This window comes from Ammospiza caudacuta, chromosome 1, assembly GCF_027887145.1.
Source record: "Ammospiza caudacuta isolate bAmmCau1 chromosome 1, bAmmCau1.pri, whole genome shotgun sequence".
NCBI lineage: Eukaryota > Metazoa > Chordata > Aves > Passeriformes > Passerellidae > Ammospiza > Ammospiza caudacuta.
This window is the reverse complement of record NC_080593.1, coordinates 41731909-41751641: the sequence shown is the minus strand read 5'-3', so window position 1 is coordinate 41751641 and position 19733 is coordinate 41731909. Positions and strand designations below refer to the sequence as shown.

Below are 19733 nucleotides of genomic sequence, written 5' to 3'. Positions count from 1 at the left end.
TAATCCCTCAGTACATTAATTAGTTATGTCTCTCTGTAAGTGGTTCTAACTATTTTACTAAATCAGCAGCAATGCTGCAAACACTTTGTTGTGTTCCTTCAGTCCAGTTATTAACTCATTAAGAGTGGTTCTGGCTTTCCTTGGTAGGACTGGATTCCCATTTATGAAAGGGCAAGGGATGCCCCTGTTTTTAGACTGGAACACAAGATTAAAGCAAATAAATAAAAAAAATATTTATAATTCGTTTTCATAAACTCTTGATTTCTTTGAACCAAGACAGGGGCAACAAACAAAGCATCATGCCTACATCAAAGTCTCCACAGACACAGAAGTTTTTTCCCATTAAGAGGAAATATTTCTACCTATACATGGCAATAAGCCTCTTGTGATAAACCTACATAATCTAGTTCCCTTGAAACCTGAGAGAGAATTGTCTTTGTTCAGCAACTGTCACTACAATCCTCTCTTGAGCCTCAAATCTGTTTCTACTCTTGAGTGCTGTGGGTGGATACAACTTAATGGCTTGCGCAAAACCATGCCTCTTTTCAAATAAGTGTAAGCTGGAACAGAACTGTTTTAGAAAAAAACAAGTCTCCAGATCATTTCATATCAGAATTGTTAACCTCAAGCAACTCTTGGTATGCTGTGCAGAGATATGAGCTGGAAGCAGGAGAGCAAAGCCTGGTGAGGGAGCAGGGACATTGTGAATATCAGAGCAATCAAGGAAAGTACTAAGCAGTGATGAACGAGGGTGTGCTCCTGTTCTCACCTGTATGAAGAAATAACTTACCATATAGCAACACAGACTTCACTACTCTTCTCACAGATAGAAGTGATGTTGCAGTTACTCCTGCACCGATGTTGGTTTGAGCAGGTCGTTGCTTTAATATCACAAAACTTGCATAAGTTTGACATTTTCAGTCCACTTTCCTTATTTCTTTCTACAGGTGATGTAAATTCAGCTTAAGAAAAAAAAAAAAAAGAAACTCAATAATGGTAGGTGATCAGATTGCATTATTGCTTATTATGAAGATAAGGTTTTCATCAGCAGCAAACATTTCCTCTTACCTTAAATTAGAAAATCTTTGATCTTTCACAGCTACCAATTTTCTTTACAACAAGGTAAGTGCCACGATGTCAAGACCAGGTTAATCAAAGTGAATTTGAAAAGCGAAATGAATTTCTATTGACTTCAGAGGGGGCAAAAGTTGCTTCGTAATTTGCAGAGTTATGCATTTTTCCAAAACCAGTTTGCACTGAAATAGCTCCTCTGCACTCACCCATTTGCATTACTCACAGGCAGTGTATCTGTCCCCCATGAATAACACTGCATTATGGTCTCTGTGCCACAGTAACAGTGTGGGTTCCACACTGAGAATGCACATTAGCTGTGTCATATCATTATAACATGGATCAGCATGAATTTTGCAATTTTGTCTTTACTAACCTGAGGCATAACCTAGGTGTCATTCCTAATCTGATTACTGTTCACACATAAAAATCACAGAGCTGGAACAGACTTTGAGCTTAAGGTAGATGGCCTGCCAGAGGATGTGGGTAAAACTCAAGCCAGAAATGCAGAGGGCATCTGTGCAGCTCATGTGATCTACTGCAGGAGTCTAACTGGGCCAACTGCAGGGGACTTGAACTCAAACTAACTTGCAATGACAGCCTGTCTTGTAGATGGCTGCTTTGACCCAACAGCTACTTTTCTGCACCAAGAAATTGAAGAATTGCATGCTTACTGGTTCTGAGTCTCAGTACTTGCCATCTGCTTCAGTGTGGCAGCAGTAAGGAAAGATATTTTTGTGCCAGTGTTTGAACTTCAGGAAAGATACTTTTAGCTCAAAAACTATTTTGAAAAGACAATGTAACTACAAGGAACAGAAAACGCTGACACAAAATTCTTCCTAAAGCTAAAACGAACATGCAACTATCTGAAGTGGAGCAGACCATCAACAACAGTTTCAGTCTGACTCACTTTTCAATGTAATTGGAAAAGCAGGGTGAACCACTTTGAGGAGATACTGGGCTTACATGTAGCACAGCCCTTCTCTTGTAGCCACCTGCGTGTTAAAACTGTGTTCATATTGCTTTCTGTAGCCAAATGTTGCTAGTCAACCCGTAATAGCCAACCAGGGATTTATAATTTCCCCCTCTCTCTACTCAATTAGCTGAGAAATCAATTTTTTCCTTCTAGAACTTCACTTTTTACTACCATTAGACTATTTTACTACAGGAAATAAATACACATGATTTTTCCAGGAGGAAATAAAAGAGCCTCCTGCTAACATTTTCAATTGAGTTCTGAACCATTGTGAAAGATGGAGAGGAAGGTTTTCTCTCCATCCAAACAACACTTCTTTCTTATCACTAGCATGCTCTGGTACTGACCTAAGGTCTCTGATCTAACAGCCACTATACTCAGCGGCAAAACTTCCAATGGTTTTATGGTATAGAAGAGGATGCTGCACAGAGGGGCGGTTAGGATGAGCTCACTGGGTGTGGCATTGTGCTCCTCCCTGCTTTTGGCTCAAGCAAGAGCTAGCAGTGGTGGCTGTGAGGGTTGCACCTGGCTTAAAGCTGGACTCTGGGAAGACAGATAACAGCACAATAGCTGAGGGCCATAAAACTTACTCAGCAGCTGAGGTCTAGTTGAGCATGCGCCAAGCAAAATACAGCTGGCATGCAAATACTACTATAAGTCAATCATCTTACTCCATAAATAGGGAACAGCCCAGGGTCTGCTGAGCTCTCCTGCACAGCTGTGGGCTGGATGCCAGGATCTTCCCTTGAACAGCGATGCCTCTTGAGGTTGTGAGAATACTTATTGCACTAAATACTCAGTAAGTGAAAGGGGAATAAGCAAGCTGAAACTTTGAAATCGTAGCTAAGTGAGATAAAGGACTGCTGTGCACATATAATCCTTTAGACCTAAGTTCCTAGCCTGGAACTAGGTCTGGATCCAGCCACACATGGAAACCACCTGAGAAAGGGGTTTAGAATGCGAGGGGGTCCTTTCTGAACCTCCTGACTCAACATGAGGGTGTCTCTGACAATTTGTCCCACCTTGTCCTCTATGCAGTAAATAACCAAGTGTATGTCGCCATCAAAGCTGTCATGTTTACTATCAAGCTTTGTCAAAATAAACATTGCTACTTTTCCAAGAGAGGTGTGCCACCCCATTTGCAACACTGGGAGCTCTTACATGGGTGGACAACGCTGGCAGGATATTATGGGCTGGCGGAATTTAAACCCCAGGTAAACATTTCTTGTTCTGTTGTGTTGCAACAACTCCCAGTAGCCATGTAGAGGAAAAAAGCCTCATTGAAGCAGGTGTGGTAGGAACTCAGAAGGTCTTGAATGTAGTATTCTATGAAATACATGTCAACATAATCCTCTCTATAGCAAATGGTACATCTCTTCTGGATGGTGTACATCTCTTCTTCCTTATCACACGCTGAAGAGAAACTAATAGTTGTCACAACTTATCTAGGTTGCAGTAAGGATTGAAACAACCTGATAGTGAGGGACTGTCCCTCTACCCAGAAAAAAACCCAATCCATGGTGCTAAAAGCCTGGAACGAAAATAGAGACAAATACTGAGGGAGAGGTGAAGTGACTCACCCAAATGTACACAGGAAACCTGTGGCAGGGGTGCCTGCAACTGAGCACGGGGGAAAGGCATCAGCTGCATCTATGCTGCTTTCAACTCTGAGCTCACATGGCAGCTGTGGCACGATGGTTGCCTGTGCCATGAACATGACTCAGTCCCCTCCAGTGGCCACAGCACTGGAGCCAAGAGCCACATGAAGGTGGGTCCTTAGGTAAACTGTTTCAAGCACATTATATTTGATGAGAGAAAGGGTTTTTGTGCCTACGCCATCCCTGGCTGTGCCAGGTTCTACCAAGGCTCACCCACTGGAACAAATGGATGAAAACAATTATGTTTGGACCTCTTCCAAGGAGGGATATCCAACCCAAACTACTTGATTGAAAAAAAAAAAAAAAAAAAGAAAAAAGAAAGAAAAAAAAAGCCATCTGGAAAGCACCAATCCCCTCTAAGGTCACAAACCTTAAGTTTCTAAGGTAGGCATTAGTTTAATCACTAGCAACAGTAGCAAAAGGTTGGCCAGTTAGGACCAGGTAATTTCTGATCAGGTTTAATTACTATCAAAAGCTAATGGGGTTTTGGGACTTCCAGAACTGACTACACTTGCATTTTCTCCCCAAAATTCTTCTAACGGAGGCTGACAGATCAGTGACTCTTTCATGCCTCTGGCAGTTCAAATTGTCCAGGTGGACAAATTTTATTCCACATTTGGTTCAACATTTGGTTTAAAGTGAGACTGCAGTTTACTTTCCCTAAGACTGTCACAATGCTCTAGCAGATGTTGGTCTGTTTGCTATTACTCCTTGGCCTTGTCTCCTGTGATAACCCATCTAGTTCCAAACTAAAGGCACATTTGATTTTTTCTATCTGATGCTGAAACCACACCCTGCAGATGGCCTGAGAGGAAATCTGGAGTTAGATAGGAACTTTGATGTCACTCTTTGATTACAGACTGCTACTAGACTCTGAGAACACAGAAATCCTCAAAAGATGGGTCTTCTTCCAAGTCACATGAACTCACACCTATCTTTAATCAATAAAGTCCTGCCTGGAGAATTACAAATTGGTAGGATTGTTCCCTAGGAAAGTGTATTCACTCATTCCCTGAGGGACTCATAAGCAAGGAGTGGTTCAGGACTAACAGACTGCTCCTCTTCTTGTAGTCACTTAAATGTTCACCTCTAAAAATATTTGACTATCCTGCTGCACACCTCATACCACATGAGCCATCTCAAGATTTTCTCCTGTTAAGAAAACCAAAGTCACTTGAATACTGTGGATAGAACCAACCTTTGATTTTGCAAGAAAAAAAGTGGATATAATAAAAAAGTTAACAGAGAAATCACAGATTTGCAAAGGTGAATGAAGCCCTCCTAAAGTGCATGCTTGTCTCCTAAAATTTGAATTTGCCACCCACTGTCTAATGCTAAATTTCTTATTTTGACTTCTACAGGAAGCCTAATTCTAGCTTTCCTTGCTTCTTTGTCCATGGAAAGGGCTCCAAATAAAAGACTGTGCTGTCTTGGCTATAAAACTTTCAGCCAACCAGTTCAGCAGAGATCAGCCACTGTGGTTAAAATGTATGGAACATGCAAGCCAGCATGTGGACTGGACATTATGGAAGAGACATTAGAGCAGTCACATTAGAAATGTCCACTCCATGGATTCCGGTGGAGCCAGGCTTGCAGAATATCACTACTCTTCTGTGGTTCACATCTTTATTTATGATTTTCTAGGACATCATAAACAGGACACCTCAGCCAAAGTCTATTGACTTTGCTTGAAGTGGTTTGCTTTGCATCTGTTGTCTGTGGATATGTAAATGCTATTGAGGGCTAACGTCGTACTTTACTTTTCTCCTATTTTTAAAATCATTACAGAATTCTCACAAGCTAACAACATTAAATAAAGCCCAAACTAACATGCTGTCTTTTTGGAAATATCTACACTGGAAAACTTTTTATGTCTTCAGATGCATTTCAGAAACAGCAGCCAATTCCTCTTACTCCTATCTTGTAAAATCTTGTCACAGCACTTCTGTTCTCTCATCCAGTGTCTTTGGCACACGTATACTTACAAAGCAGCAGGCAAATCCCATCCTCCCTGCCCAAAAAAATGCTGAGAGAGACATTGGGATGGGAAGTCAACTACTCAGCTGCTGTGAGATAATTCCACCTGATGGGAGAGACTTGAAGATTTCACTCCACTACATCATGGAAATCTGCCAGGCGGACAATGTCTACATCAGGGAGCCTTGAAGCAGATTGTTCTCCCAAAGAGCACAGCTCCATGACATCATATATCTGTGTTTGGAAAGCACAGTAGCAGCTATGAAGAGCATCCAAACTGTATTGCCTTCTCATCCAACAGAAAGACATCAAGTTTTGCCAGGACCTGTACTAAACACAGCATGACTTCTGTTTTGACTACTATCCCCAGCACATGATCTACAGCCCTAGTGGAACTTCAACAGTTATGGAGACACTGCCAGCTTCATTAAATTTGCCTTACACAAATTGATGAATTAATTGCAGGAGTGAGAGAGAGTCAAGGAAAATACATGGTCTGAGTTTTGCTTTCAAGTCCTGGATGTATATCCTGATGGGTACTCTGAAATATACTGATTGTGTCCAGTGTGGTAATACAAGGAAGTGAAGATGGAAACATAATCAATCCTAAAGATAAAAAAAATCATGAGTTACAAAATCACAAGACTTGTCAGACAAATAATGGAAATAAAGGAAGGGAAAAAACACAACCAAAAAAATCCCCTGAAAAACAAAAAAACAAACCCCAAGCAACCAAAAAACACAACTGCTGGGTTCTTCCTTACTTGCCATTGCTGTCTGTATTCTTAAGAGTGCTTTTTGAGACATGTTTTGAAACTTTGGCCATGAGCAGGAGGGTTGGAATTACCGTCTAACTAGAAAAAAAAGACACAATAAAATGAAAATAAATCATTGGGATCCAGAAGGTGGATCTTCAGGAAAAATAGCTGTATTCCTATTACTCATCACAAAATCACAGGAGCTGGCAACACTGCAGATCACCTAGTAACTCCCATCACAACAGGGAGGGTTTCATAAGGTTACTTCAGGGTAACCCTATGAAATATGTATTTTCAGTTTTTCAGTTGCAGCTGCCATTTCTAAGCTTAATGTCCTCTGAGCTGAAATGGAGTGTCACTGGTACATACTCCTATTTTCACTATGTGAGTATGAGCTCACAGTGCTCACACTATCTTGGACACAGCTTCAGGTGCAGTCCTTTATCTCAACCATGAGCTACCCCAGCAGGATTACCATGGGTACAGGACTTTCATGCTTTTGTGACTGTTTCTATTAAGATTAACAACAATGATTATCAAGAGTGCTGAGACAGCCTCTGTAAAGCCAAACATGCGCTATCTTTTACGTACAACTAAAATATGTCAGAGGAAAACAGGTTCCATGAATGTTTAACTACCCCTGTGGCAGGACTCCAGGAAAGCACATTCCTATGGATTGGTCTGCAGAATCTCTCAGCCTCGATCTTTATCATACACAGTCACAGATCACTGACTACCACAGAGCACAACAGCTGCCTTAGTCAGTACTTAAAGTTGTGCCTTTGAGTGTACTGATTGCACTTTTGCAAATTTCAGAGGCTCAGCAATGGATAAAAGCCAAAATAATGTCCTGTTTGAACACAGTACTTTGTGAACTACTTGGAGGAGATGCACCTCATGGCTTTTGCCCACTGTATGAAAAAAATGCAAGTCTCACCTATCACACCAAAGAATGATTTGGTGGGACCCACAGGTTTTTTGAGGTTTGTGTGACTAGCTCTTCAGCCATGACTGAGAAGTATGCTAAGAAACGAGAGAGAAGACTGAGTAAGCAATGTTGACCAGCTAGACCTAGGCAAGAGTAGTTTGGCCACCCCCAGCTGAAGGAAGGCCAAGGCAGAAGAAAGGAAAGACAGAAAACCACTGATGACATGCACTGAATTTGGGAAACCACCATTTCTCACCTACCAGCAGGCAAGGTATAGGGCAAGGTACATGCAGAGGGAGAAGACAAAAGGAAAAGGAGCAGGAGTTGGAAAATTTCATTTAACTTGCCTCTGCAGTAGAAGTGCCTAGCTTTTAACAGCAAGTGGAACTGGCAAAACTTTGCTGTAGGGATTGCTTCAGGCATTGACACAGACACAGAATCAAATCTGACAGGAGCTGGGGGAAGGGACACAACCAGAGAAAAAAAGAGAAGGAACAGCACACTGGAGATCCTAAAGATGAAGATAATTTTTGTATTTAAAGGATTAAAATACCACTATTTTTATCCACTATTTCCAAAATGAGTGATCATTAGCAGTTTTAATCATGGGCTAGGCTCTTCTCTCTGGTACAGGGCACAGCAGTGCCTCAAACATGCCTAAGAACAGAGCTCGCTGTCGTGACTCTGACTGACAGCAGTGCAGGTGAGAGGAGACTCCAGCTCAACACTTAAAATAGAAGTGTGAAAGCATTCTGAAAACATTATTGTGATGCCTCCAATAATGAGATAGATTTTCACCTGCAGATCCTTAACTTGCAGACATTTTTGGGCCACTATTTAGCACTCCATGGCTGGCGGAACAAAAGAATACTGTCTCCAAGCAAAGAGGCTGAAAAAAATCTAAATGATGGCTTCACATAGGGCACTTAAATGGACATTTCATCTTCTCCTGACTTTAACCCACAGCCTCCCTAATAAAGCACACAGGAATGGGGAACCATATGTGATATAACAGCAATTTCAATTTACTCAATTATGACTACAGGGTCTAGGTTTTTTCCTGCATAATGCATTGAGTTTGGAATTTACTGGAAGTTGTCTTCGGTGGTTAACCCCTCCTGGGACTTCAAATATACAATGGACATCGAACACAGCAATGTTCATCTGGTTCTCAAGATTAGCAAAACCAGCTTTCCTGCTTTGTTGGAATAAGCATGATTCATGGTTCAGAACTGACATTTGCATAACTAACTTGGACCTGTGCACTAAGAAGCATATTCTGCATCTAAACCTCCTTTTGTATTCTCCTCTGCTCAGTGAAAGCTGTCATTACTTCACTTGAAACAGAGCTGAAAGAGTATAAACACTTCAGCTTTGTACAAATATTATTTTTCCAACTTATATGGTCTGAAAATAGACAGCAGTCATTCAAGCATAATACAGTTATTTCTGTGATATTTTTTCATGACAGATGAGGCTCTGTGGAAGACCCCCTAACATTTCGAACATACATAATTAGGAACAATTCTGACTTGAAAAAACACAAATATGCCTCTAGTCTCTGCTACAGAAGAACCTTGCCCATGCAAGTTTCTGCCCATGCAAGGTTCCAAAAACCCATGAAGCTGTACCTTCTACGTAGATTGAATGGAGTTTCTGAACTGCATCTCTTCCTCAGTCAGTCCAGAAAGCCTGTTTATAGTAACATGCTTCTCTCCACTCCTGTTCCCTCAGTAGTCACACCACTGCCTGCCTGCTTCAAACTATGATGGAGCTCTTAATTCTTCCTAATAGCAATGGGGAAGGTGAATCATTTGTCCTGATGGAGGCACATATTGCCTCCGAAAGCTTAATTTATATTTCTTCCCCTCATGTCTCTTATGACAAAAGTAATGAGGAACATCCATCTTAAAGAGCCATTTACCCTGTTTTCAAGGGTCTATTTATTAAACTCCCAGTTTCCAACAGGGAAATTCAGAAGCCCACCCAGTACAGGTGGAACAGAATTTATTTGCTAAAAATGTTATGGCTAAGCTATTTCTATTAGCCATGAAGTATTCCATAGAGACACACCCTGGCACCTCAGTTTATCTGCAAGGCCACTGAATGTGCTCAATTTCACATGTGAACTGAAAGACCCATGAGATCATAAAAGAAACTGATATCATATTCTTAAGGTAACAGTGCTGCTTATTGGGAGGCATCACTTTCTTACTTACAAGCAGTTCTAAATGCCTGTCTTGGGATATCTGCTTAAGGCAAAGGCAATCTTGTCTGCCTTTTTAGGTGCATCCTCACTGGACAGGCTACAGGTGGGAGGAAAACAGAGAAGTTTTGAAGTCTATGTCTCAGGTCAAGGGACTGCATCATCTGCTAGACTTCTGGGCATTAGAACACATTAGGATCCACGGTACAGGCAAAGAGGCAAATTTCAAAAGTGCTAGGAGCTTCCTGCTGTATGGCATTGCCAAACCCTATCATCCTTCCCATGGGGAATTGCAGCTGTGGCTCTTCTGATGGACAGAGTTGGTGGGCACATTGGTACAGTTTCTATTTTTCCCTTACAATGACAACTGCTGCACAGAGCTGCTGTGCAGAGGGAGCCCTGCCCTCAACTCCCATAGACCATGCACCACCAAAGACACATAGAAATCAAATATAGTAACATACTTGCCTGGCCAAACACTCAAAAATGACACTCCTACGGGACTTCACTCCGTATAAGACCTCATCCTGCCTAACTTTCTGAATTGCTACAAGTAACTAAGCACTGGCCTGGGAGACACACACCATCACATGAGTTCATCGCAATTAATTAAAAGGGTGAAGGTTTTAAGGTTTTTATCAAATCCTGCTAAAGCTGGATCCTGTTAAGTTTCCTCAGTACAGGTTGTATTAGGAACAAGTCTAGTCAGACTCAAAATTGAGACTTACCACGCATAAAGTAGTTGTGGTTTATTGAATTCCTTTAAAATCAGCTATAAGCTCAAGAGGTCTGAATTCCATGTGTGAAAAAAGCTTTTGTGTAACTTGATTATCTATCTGCAGCATTTTCAGCAGTAATAAGGAAGGCTGGATAGATAGCAGAAAATAATCTCTTCCAAATGCAAAATGGAAATTATTTGAAGACTGTTCTCTACACTGGCAGCATACAGAAACTCAGGTGGCAAAAAGCCAAATCTTTCTGCTGAAACTACAATTAACTCTCTCTAGTTAACCCTTGCTACAGCTAAACTCCTGCCAAATGCATATCCTCTACTGTATTCAAAAGAGCACACTAAGATTAAAAAATAGAGGAAACTGTGAAAATACTAACTAGAAGCTGCCATGGCTTGCCAAGAGTTAATACAGGTGGGCAGATATTTATTAATACTGTTTGTTCACTCAGAAGACTGGCAGGAACTTCCCAACCCTCTCTGGTCTCAGAGACCTACCTCCAGGAAAGCTTATGAGAATATGTTACTTTGGGGGAAGACTTCTGCTTGCTTTTTAAAGTAGTGAAAATGAAGCACAGACATAAAGACTGTGATAAATCACACAAAACAGGAAATTCAAAGCTACGTCTGACTCCCACAGGTTCCCTTTGATACAGCCAGGTTGCTCTGTGAATCAGAAAAAGTATCACTCCTGTATTTGCTATTTTATACTTTTAATTCTCATTTTTATTAGCTTTACTAGTATGCCCTAAAAACTACTGACATGCACTTTCCTGACAGGTTTAGAAGCCAGAAATACATACCCATCTTCCCATTTGAGAGGCTCCTGCCACATGCAGCTTTACAGAGCCCTCATCAGATCCCTCCTTTGGGGATGCCACTGCAAAGGCCTGCTCACACACACGTCTGACATCTTCATTTTAATGTTCCTTTCTGATGTACAGAAACAGCATATTTTGAGAACAACTGTCTGCCTCATGGAGAAATCCTCAGACCATTTTCAGAAAAATGACAAATTTGTTTCTAAAGCACTGTGAACACATCAGATCTTCCCTTTTTCCCTTTTTTCCTGTCTCTCTAGTGAGGCTATAGAGGAATATCTGCACAAAGAATTTTGAAAAAAACATCAGCCATGCTCCCCTGCTTGTTATTTATTCACACTCTCCATTGCACTTTCTCCTGCCTCCCAGAGGAATCAGACCGCACCTTACCACACCTCCCTCCCCCTCCAAAGGCCAGCCTGACCCAGAAGAGCTCTCCAGTCTAGACATCTATCTGACAGCACAAACACAATGAAGAATGTGGTATGAGGAGTGGCAAACCACAGCTGGGGAAAGGCAAAACTGCATATGTCAGCTGCAGCAGCAAGAGCAAAGTCTCTGTGGATCTATGGCTGGAGCTACTTCTGGGGAAAGGTTAGGCTGCCCAGCATGCCAGGGACATGGGGGACCTGCCTTCTGCTGCTGTCTCCAACCCACAGTCTGCTTTCAAATGTTACATACTCTGAGACAGATGTCACAGTCCTTCCAGGAGAGGAAACAGGGGCTCTGCACTTAGTCTTTTCTGCCAGGCATCAGCACTGCAAGGGCAGATGGGATTTGCTTAGGACTCATCAGCATGGCTTATGATGCTTTGGGGAGCATTCCAAGGACTGATGTTTCTTCCCAGACACATCTGCAGAAGCACCTCAGGCCTCATAGTTGTTTAAATCCACTGTAAAAGTGGATTCAAGGTTATTTGGATTTTGAAGTATAGAAAAAGGACTTTTGGTGTCTCAAGTTAACATTATACAGGAGACATTTGAGAAGACAGGTACTACTCTCTGTGACTGTTTCTTCAGCAGTACAGAGACCTACCAGAAGCCTCCTCTTCACAGGATGCTGGAAGAGTCAGAACAGTCTTGTCTTCAGAATACATTTTTTAAAGAGGAAGGATATTAAAGGGACAGAGAGTATGTGAAACACATATATCCTCTGTCTGACATGAAGTATTTGATTTCGCTGCAGTTCTGTAATGTGAACACAAAATATAAAATTCAACCAGTCTCACCCCAATTCTGCTTTGTTTCAGGGGAAAAGTGTGATGAATATTTACCTGAAACTACCACAAGTCTGGGAAAACACTCTGTAAACCCAGACAAAAGTTTTACCTTCTGTTCTGAAACTTCTGCTGAATTGCAACTTGTATCTCTGATTTCAAATATCCTGCTTCTGACTACAATTCCTTTCTCTAAACTGGAATCAAGAGCCTGTAGACCAACGAACAAAACTTTAGTCAAACAAAGCCAAACCCAAATAATGGATTTGGGATTTAAGAAAAAAAAAAAAGTAAATCAAAAGCAATCTTAAAATATAATACAGTAATTGGAATGGGTTGCATCTGTTCAAATATCAGTTTAAGCATCACATTTACAAGCAGGAAATACTGCAGAATTATGAAGCACAAGGGGCAGAAACAGCATGAGTAAGACATAAAAGGATTTTATGTCCAATGGCATGGTTTGGAGCACATAAATAGCAGGCCTGCCATGCAGTGTTCTAATGTCACCTAGGCAGAGATATTTGAACAGAAGTTTCTCACTCTTTTCCATGCCCAGCTCCGTAGTGAGCCTCCGCACTGGCATTCACAAGTGCACCTTTTGTGCCAGCTGTGAGTCAGGGGGTGCTTTGTGCCTCCAACCAGAACCCACATTCTTCAGGCATGATCTCAGCAAGCTGGACAGCCAGGATTGGAGCTGACAGAGCAAACTGGCTTCGGCCACAGCTCCTGAGGCCACCTTACACAAGGATGAGGTCTGCATGGCAAGAATCTCTATCTGCACAACAGAAAACTCTGTGTGTGCACTGGTTGCTGCTGAAACAAACCAGAATTTCTGTGGTGTTTTGTAACACTCCAGTACGTGTGCGGAGAAGCTGTGTGCACACAAAGGCTCACGGCTGCTCAATCAAAATAAGCATTTAAATGGATTAACCAGACAACTGTTCTTTCAAACTTGAAATCGTTACGTTACACAGCTACATAAATCAGAGGGATTTATAAATATTTGTTTTTCCAGATAAAAGGAGGATATTAGTGGGATTTTTTTAAGTGAATTCACTGCCACTATCTGTTCCTCCAGCCATTAATGAACAAACAAGAAAACAAAACAAAAACAAGGATGTTATGCATGCAAAAATTGTAGTAACAATTCTAAAATTGTTACCTGGGGATTTTGGTTTAAGCTTAATATAAAAAGACAACTTACTAATGTAAGCAGCATGAAAGACCTGATTTTATTTAGGTTTTTGAAGACCTCTGATCTTGAGAAATATTTGAGAGATCTGGAATTTAAGTTAAGGCACAGCCCATGCCTAGAGGACACTATTATGGTACTAGTTTACAATAAAATATACCGATTATGATAAGACAGAATTCTATGCAATTTCTTTCTCTAGAACTGAATATAATCCATCATTGCTAGTCTATTTGAAAAACTGTTTCCAAATAAGAAGACTCATTTAACAAGTCCACATCCTTAGCACACACACAGAGGCTCCTCTGTCAGCTACTGATGGGCAAACATGTTTATGCGGAAGCTCTGTTCAGAGCTCCTTTTTACTGTGAGAAGCCATTTTCCTTCAGGAAAATGGTGCTTATGAACCATTCTGTCCCCACACAGCAAGTTTTGAATGACAGATTCAGGAAAACAGTATTAAAAAGAAATTACTCTCTTTCATAATCCATCAGCTCAGCTAAAATAGTAAATCAGAGAAAAGTTAGACACAAATGTAATCCCCTAGGAGTAGAATCACTTTGAATAGATTTGAAGAAAAATACACATCCTTCTCAAATTCAGTAGCTTGGATGGTTATATTTGTCTCTGTCAAGTTAATGCAAAGAAGCAGAATAATAGAATTCAATACCCTGGGGACATGCTATCTTGATAGAGGCATCTAACTTCCACAACTATTAATGGGAATTATATACTGAATATTGAGAAAAGGGCATATGCATAAAACTACACACTTCTAATGATATTCAACCTTAGGAAAACTTTCTTTTTCAGACTTCTGTTGCAAAGACCCTACTGCTGTGGCACACTCTTAGTGAGTTACCAGATTTCTTGGTAAAGAACTATCTCTCTCAACAAAGCAGCATCTCCTTTGTCTGCCAGAGGTAAATTTGCTAACATATCTCCCAGGTGTTAGCTGCTCCTTTTCATGCATTTGCAAATTACTCTCCCCGTTACCTCTGAGACTGTGAATCACTAGCTGGCAATAACACCCTGCTGAAATAAGGGCACAAAATAAGGACTCCTTCATTTCTATCTGAGGTTGAAATTTTACTGGCCTTAAAGGAAAATAAAGGCCATGACTATAACCTGCCCATTCTGAAATAAATAAGTTTTTCACCCATAAATACCTCTCTTTAATTTTCACTTAAAGGTCCTTATCTTTGCCATTATTTCTAAATCACATGCAAAGAGAATTCATTCAGTATATCATAAAACTGAGTATTTTAAGGACACTTGAATCTATATGAGTGCATGGTCCACCCACATTAAAAGAAATTAACTGTGGACGCTAAAGGACCTGCATGTAGGAACACAACACTCCTCATTCCATACAACAACACATTACTCACTGCTTGCAGCACCCAGCCCCTACCAGGGGAAGACATTCCCACATTAGGTGCTGCTCAGCAGGAAGGGACTTGCCAATCTAAAATGTTTAGTCTACCTGCCTGAAGATATGTGAGGGACTGCAGGTCCTTACACTTCATTTATTATGAGGTAGAATATAATTGTAAATTTGAAATGTACACATCAAGTTGGATTTCCAGGGTTTTCCCCTCCCAGTTGCTTTATGTAATAGTTGTTTACTCTAAATCCACTATTTCAGTCCTCCAGCTATCTCTTCAGTAATTCTTAAGACCATAATCTTTCACCAGGACTCCAAGACAGCATATACACTTGCAAGCTTGTTTAAGAGAAACATTGCAAAGAAAGGATTTATTTAAGTCTCTAAGAAACAATTCCTTCTATTGAAGTGAAAGCTTGGAAGAGGTAAGACAGAATCACAAGAGCAAGTATGCCAAGCAACAGCTCAGAACCTACCACTACCTCTCAATTTTCATCTGAATACATCAAATTTCCTCCAGTTACTTCAATCATTTTTTTTCCTAACAACTAAGAAATGTGAAAAGCAAGATATAATGACACTTGATAAATTTTTAACCAGTGCAGTTCATTTCTGGCATTATGTTCCTCTGCTACTACATAATGTTCCTGCCACTGCAGGACAGAAGATGTTTATTGTCACATATATGAGTTAAATTTAATAGGATAAGATCTTCACCAGATGCTGTGATTTTTGAGTGTTGCTATGTCAATTTATACTCATTGATGTTTAATATTTTAGAGCCATCAAGTGTTTCTGGGTATTGGTCATCATCATCCTTAATCTGGAGGGCACTTATTCAACTGTACAAATCAATAGGAGTCTGCAGGATGTCTAAGGGCTTCTATGAAATGCCTTGATCTTTTTAATCAAATGCCAAGTGGATTAATAATTACATCATGAAAATACTATTTCAACAACTGTCCTTGAGGAAGCTGTGCATAACATGGTCTAGCAGCCGAGCCACTCAGCATCCCTCAAACACCACGAGCCAGTTACATGCTTTGTTACAGTTTCTGGCAAAACTGCTCAGTGACATGGGCAGCTCATTCTCTAAACCTGTCACTTTGGCATTTCTCACAAACACTGCACTCATGTACAACACAGTTTGTTTTTAAAAGTGCTCTCATAAGCCAAAGCTATTCCAAGCTTTCCCAACACAGTAATAGCTTAGACTATACCAGAGGAAAGTGTTCCATAGCAATAGAGACATTTTTTAAATTCCTTGGATGTAAAATTTTATAACTCATGCATATTTGAAATATCCCTGTACAACATGAGTTAGCAGAGCAGTTTAACTGTTTTGTTACTCCTGGAGATGCTAGTCTTAACTCTGAGAGGGATGCAAGTGATACCAGCCTGGTGGTGGAAACCTGCTGCATCAAAGATTAAAAGGTTACAAGAGCCCTATGACTCTATGGATGGTATTCCCAGTCTGGCCTTCTGAAAGTGAAGCCATTCCACCCAGCTAATTTTGCAAAGCCCTAACGTACCTGGTTATGAGTTTAACAAGCCAAACCCTGTCTTAATTTAGAGATTCACATTGGAAAGTCTATCACATGCCTTGGCCATACTCTGATAATGAAAGTATCCTGTTTGCTAAAAATGCAGCCCTTGTGTCTGGGGTGGTTTCATTCACCTACAGCTTCCATTTTTCAGAACGGATGCTTTTTCATCTTTCAAAATATCATCCCCCATGGAGTCTAAAACATCAAGTTAGCACAGCTTAAAACCCTATTTTCCACCAACTAACTGTGGCAAACTTCCACTTGAGCTCTGCTACCTACAGCTAAGCATTCTGGCAGAGCAGATTCAGCTAGGCTGCACAATCTTAACTGTGCCTTAAGGCAAATTATCCCAGTTAGTGGTGTTTATGTTATTTATGGTAACTTAACAAGGCATGGCAAAGTGCCTGCATATCTGACCAATCTAACCAACCATATCTCATATCCAGCCAGAGAACAGCAGCTGTGAGTACTATTCCTAATTCTTTAGCTCTTCCTTTATCCAAAACCACAACAATCCATCATGTTGAAAAAGCAGGAAATTATTAACATTAAACTCTCACCTGAAAATGCAAAAGAGACAGCATGATTCCAAACAAACAGTACCTCCTCCTTCCTTACCCAGTGCAGGCTAAGGACAATAGAGTAGAAATTGATGTCCTGGTAAAAGCAAACTACATCTCATTTCCAAAAGCACAGTGGAAACTTAAATCAAAATCCACTTTTTAAAGGGAAAAGTGATGATTGTATGAGCAGTCTAAGTACTCAGGCCAAGCAACAGCTTGGAAAAGCAGGTGTCAGTGCTTTCTATTTCTAGGCATGTGGTTATGATAGTGGTAAATGTGCCTTGTCATTAGCTTTCAAGAGTAAGACACTTCAAATAATTAGTGGTTTGCTTCTAGCATCTGCTACCCACCTTCACCCATGAGAAGGCCAGTAAGTTTCTGCCTTCAAACCACCAGTAGGTACATGCCTGATAGTCACACTATGAGCCACCAGAAGAAAAAAGGCTGGTTTGGGAATGTGCAAATTGGTTGAACCATGAATAATATATATGTGGACAACTGAGGGAAAAGTTAGGCCCTCAGCTGTCAAACAGAAGAAAGTCACTAAAGCTTCCATGTGCTTCACCAAGCTCCTGGCACACAGCCTCTTAACCAGAGAAAAATAGGGGAAGAAAAAAGTGCTTATATATTATTGAACTTGACAGGGTGTTTGAGACTGTTGAGAATTTCTGGATGCTCTAAAGGCTTTAATCCAGAATTTCTGTAGAGAAAGAACAGAGGTTATGACTCTCTTTGAACCTCAGTTTCCCAATAACAATAGGCAAGTGTTGAAACAATCTCTGTTCATTTCCCACAACTTCTAGAATTGTCTATAGAAACTGTAATTAACACATCATTGCATTACTTTTTCTCATATATTAAGCAACACAAGTTGAAAATGTGGAAATACTAATATAAATGACTGTACTGAAATTTAATGGTGGCCTTGAAAATACAATGGATGAGATCATGGGAAGCTGGAAATCTGTGTTTGAGTCTCTAAAAACTAAGAGGCTTCTCATTTCCTAGTTCACTGCTTTAACCATAGGCTTAGATGCAAAAGTTGTTCTTAGATGTAAGTCACCAACAAATCTTGTCTCCTTCTCCCATATGAAATAAGGAGCCTCTAATCCTTTTCAGTCTGTACAGGATGAACTTTCATGTCTAATACAGGTACTTTGAAATTGTTTAGGGTCAAGTGCATATTTTTTTAAATAACAGGATATGCCTGATTCTTCGTTCTGAACCCCAGTTCCTGAATATTGGTGATTTAGCTGGGATCACATTTTTATTTTCCTTCACAAACATTAAAATCAGAGGACATATATGTATAAGAATTCCTAGGCTGCTCCTGCACTAATAAATATTCATCATGCCAGTGTGGTGTCAGGAAAAAGTGAGAACAGCAAAGCCCCCAGCCAGCCAGAAACCTTAAGGCAAAAGTATAAAATGTGAGAAGTAAGGAATGTGTGAGCAAGAAGCTGATGGAGAAAGAAAAACAAAAAAAGGAAACACATTTTGGTTGTATTTTCTTTTCCAGAAGAGTTACTCCTCCTGCTGAATATCTTCCTATATCTATTATCCAGAGCAAAGAGAAAGCAGATATGGCTTTAGTTACAACCAGACAGTGTGGTGTTCCTGTTTACAAGCAAACTTTGGTTATGATAGCTCTGAAAGCCTCATGGCCTGGCACTGTACTTACCAGATGAGAATACTACAAATGTAATAAAAGGATCAGCTTCCCAGATTTTTGACTTAAGGCATTCCCTTGTGGTAAAGCTGGGTGAGGAAATGGAAGAATAGACTGAGGGGAAGAAGGGAAATTCAATAGCCCAGAAGCATGTATTGCTGACCTAGTTACTTTGTGAAGGCTTAAATAAAGAAGCTTACGAAGTCATGACTATTACATGGTCCCCTCTGATCTTTTCATGAGGATGAGAAATGGTTGTTTTCAGTTTAGAAAGGAAAAAAGATTCTGTATGTAGAGTGTCTCTTTGTTGTGCTGTGAACTCCCCGGAGAGAATATCAGTCACCCTGCAGGGGCTGGAATAATGAATGAATCCATCAGGGAACAGGCTTTCTTCTCCTGTGACATGCTTTGGGGGACCACCCACACACATGTCAACCCTTTTTCTGCAAAGTGCTGCCTCTAAAGCCTTCCCCTGTCTCAGCCAGCAAGGATCCTTCATCCTAGAGCCTTTCATTGATGGAGTTTAGATACTCTCAGGCTGAGGAGTGACATGACCATGGGTCTCCCACTTTCAGGGCAAAAGCTCTAACCACTGTAGGAAAAGGAGGCAAGGCAACCGTGAAAATTGGTAATAGGAGCTGTGGCGAGGTAGAAGGTACACAGCAGGGCAGCTGGCCTACTGCCACAGCACAGTCACTGCAGAATCACAGATCCCCTTGTATGCCAGAGACAAATGAGAAGGGTAATTGCTGCATGCTGGTGGGCAGGACCGATCAAAGGGAATAAAAGATCAACCAGCACCTGCAAATGACAGCTCTTCTCCATTGGTTCCTGACTGCAGATTGTTCAAAATTTTTAAAAATCTCATTAAATGTTTCCCGTTAGTGAAACACAAAGATTTACTCCTTACTTCCTGCACCCTTTCTGTAAGTTTCTCAAGAAGAATGGAACACTCTGAAATCACTACCCAGTCACGTTAAAGGAAAGCTTAAGATAGCTACAGAGCTGAGAGCAGAGCACCCCAAGTGCAG

The 19733-nt window shown here is 40.7% G+C and overlaps 1 protein-coding gene across 1 annotated transcript in view; it reads right to left on the bottom strand.

The window, feature by feature from the left end:
- The window catches only part of TGFBR2 (transforming growth factor beta receptor 2), a 62792-nt gene that overhangs the window by 34423 nt on the left and 8636 nt on the right, over nt 1–19733 (bottom strand). Inside the window, exon 2 of the mRNA XM_058810346.1 lies at nt 791–962. Coding sequence (XP_058666329.1) covers nt 791–962 — 172 coding nt within the window. The remainder of the gene's footprint in view (nt 1–790; nt 963–19733) is intronic.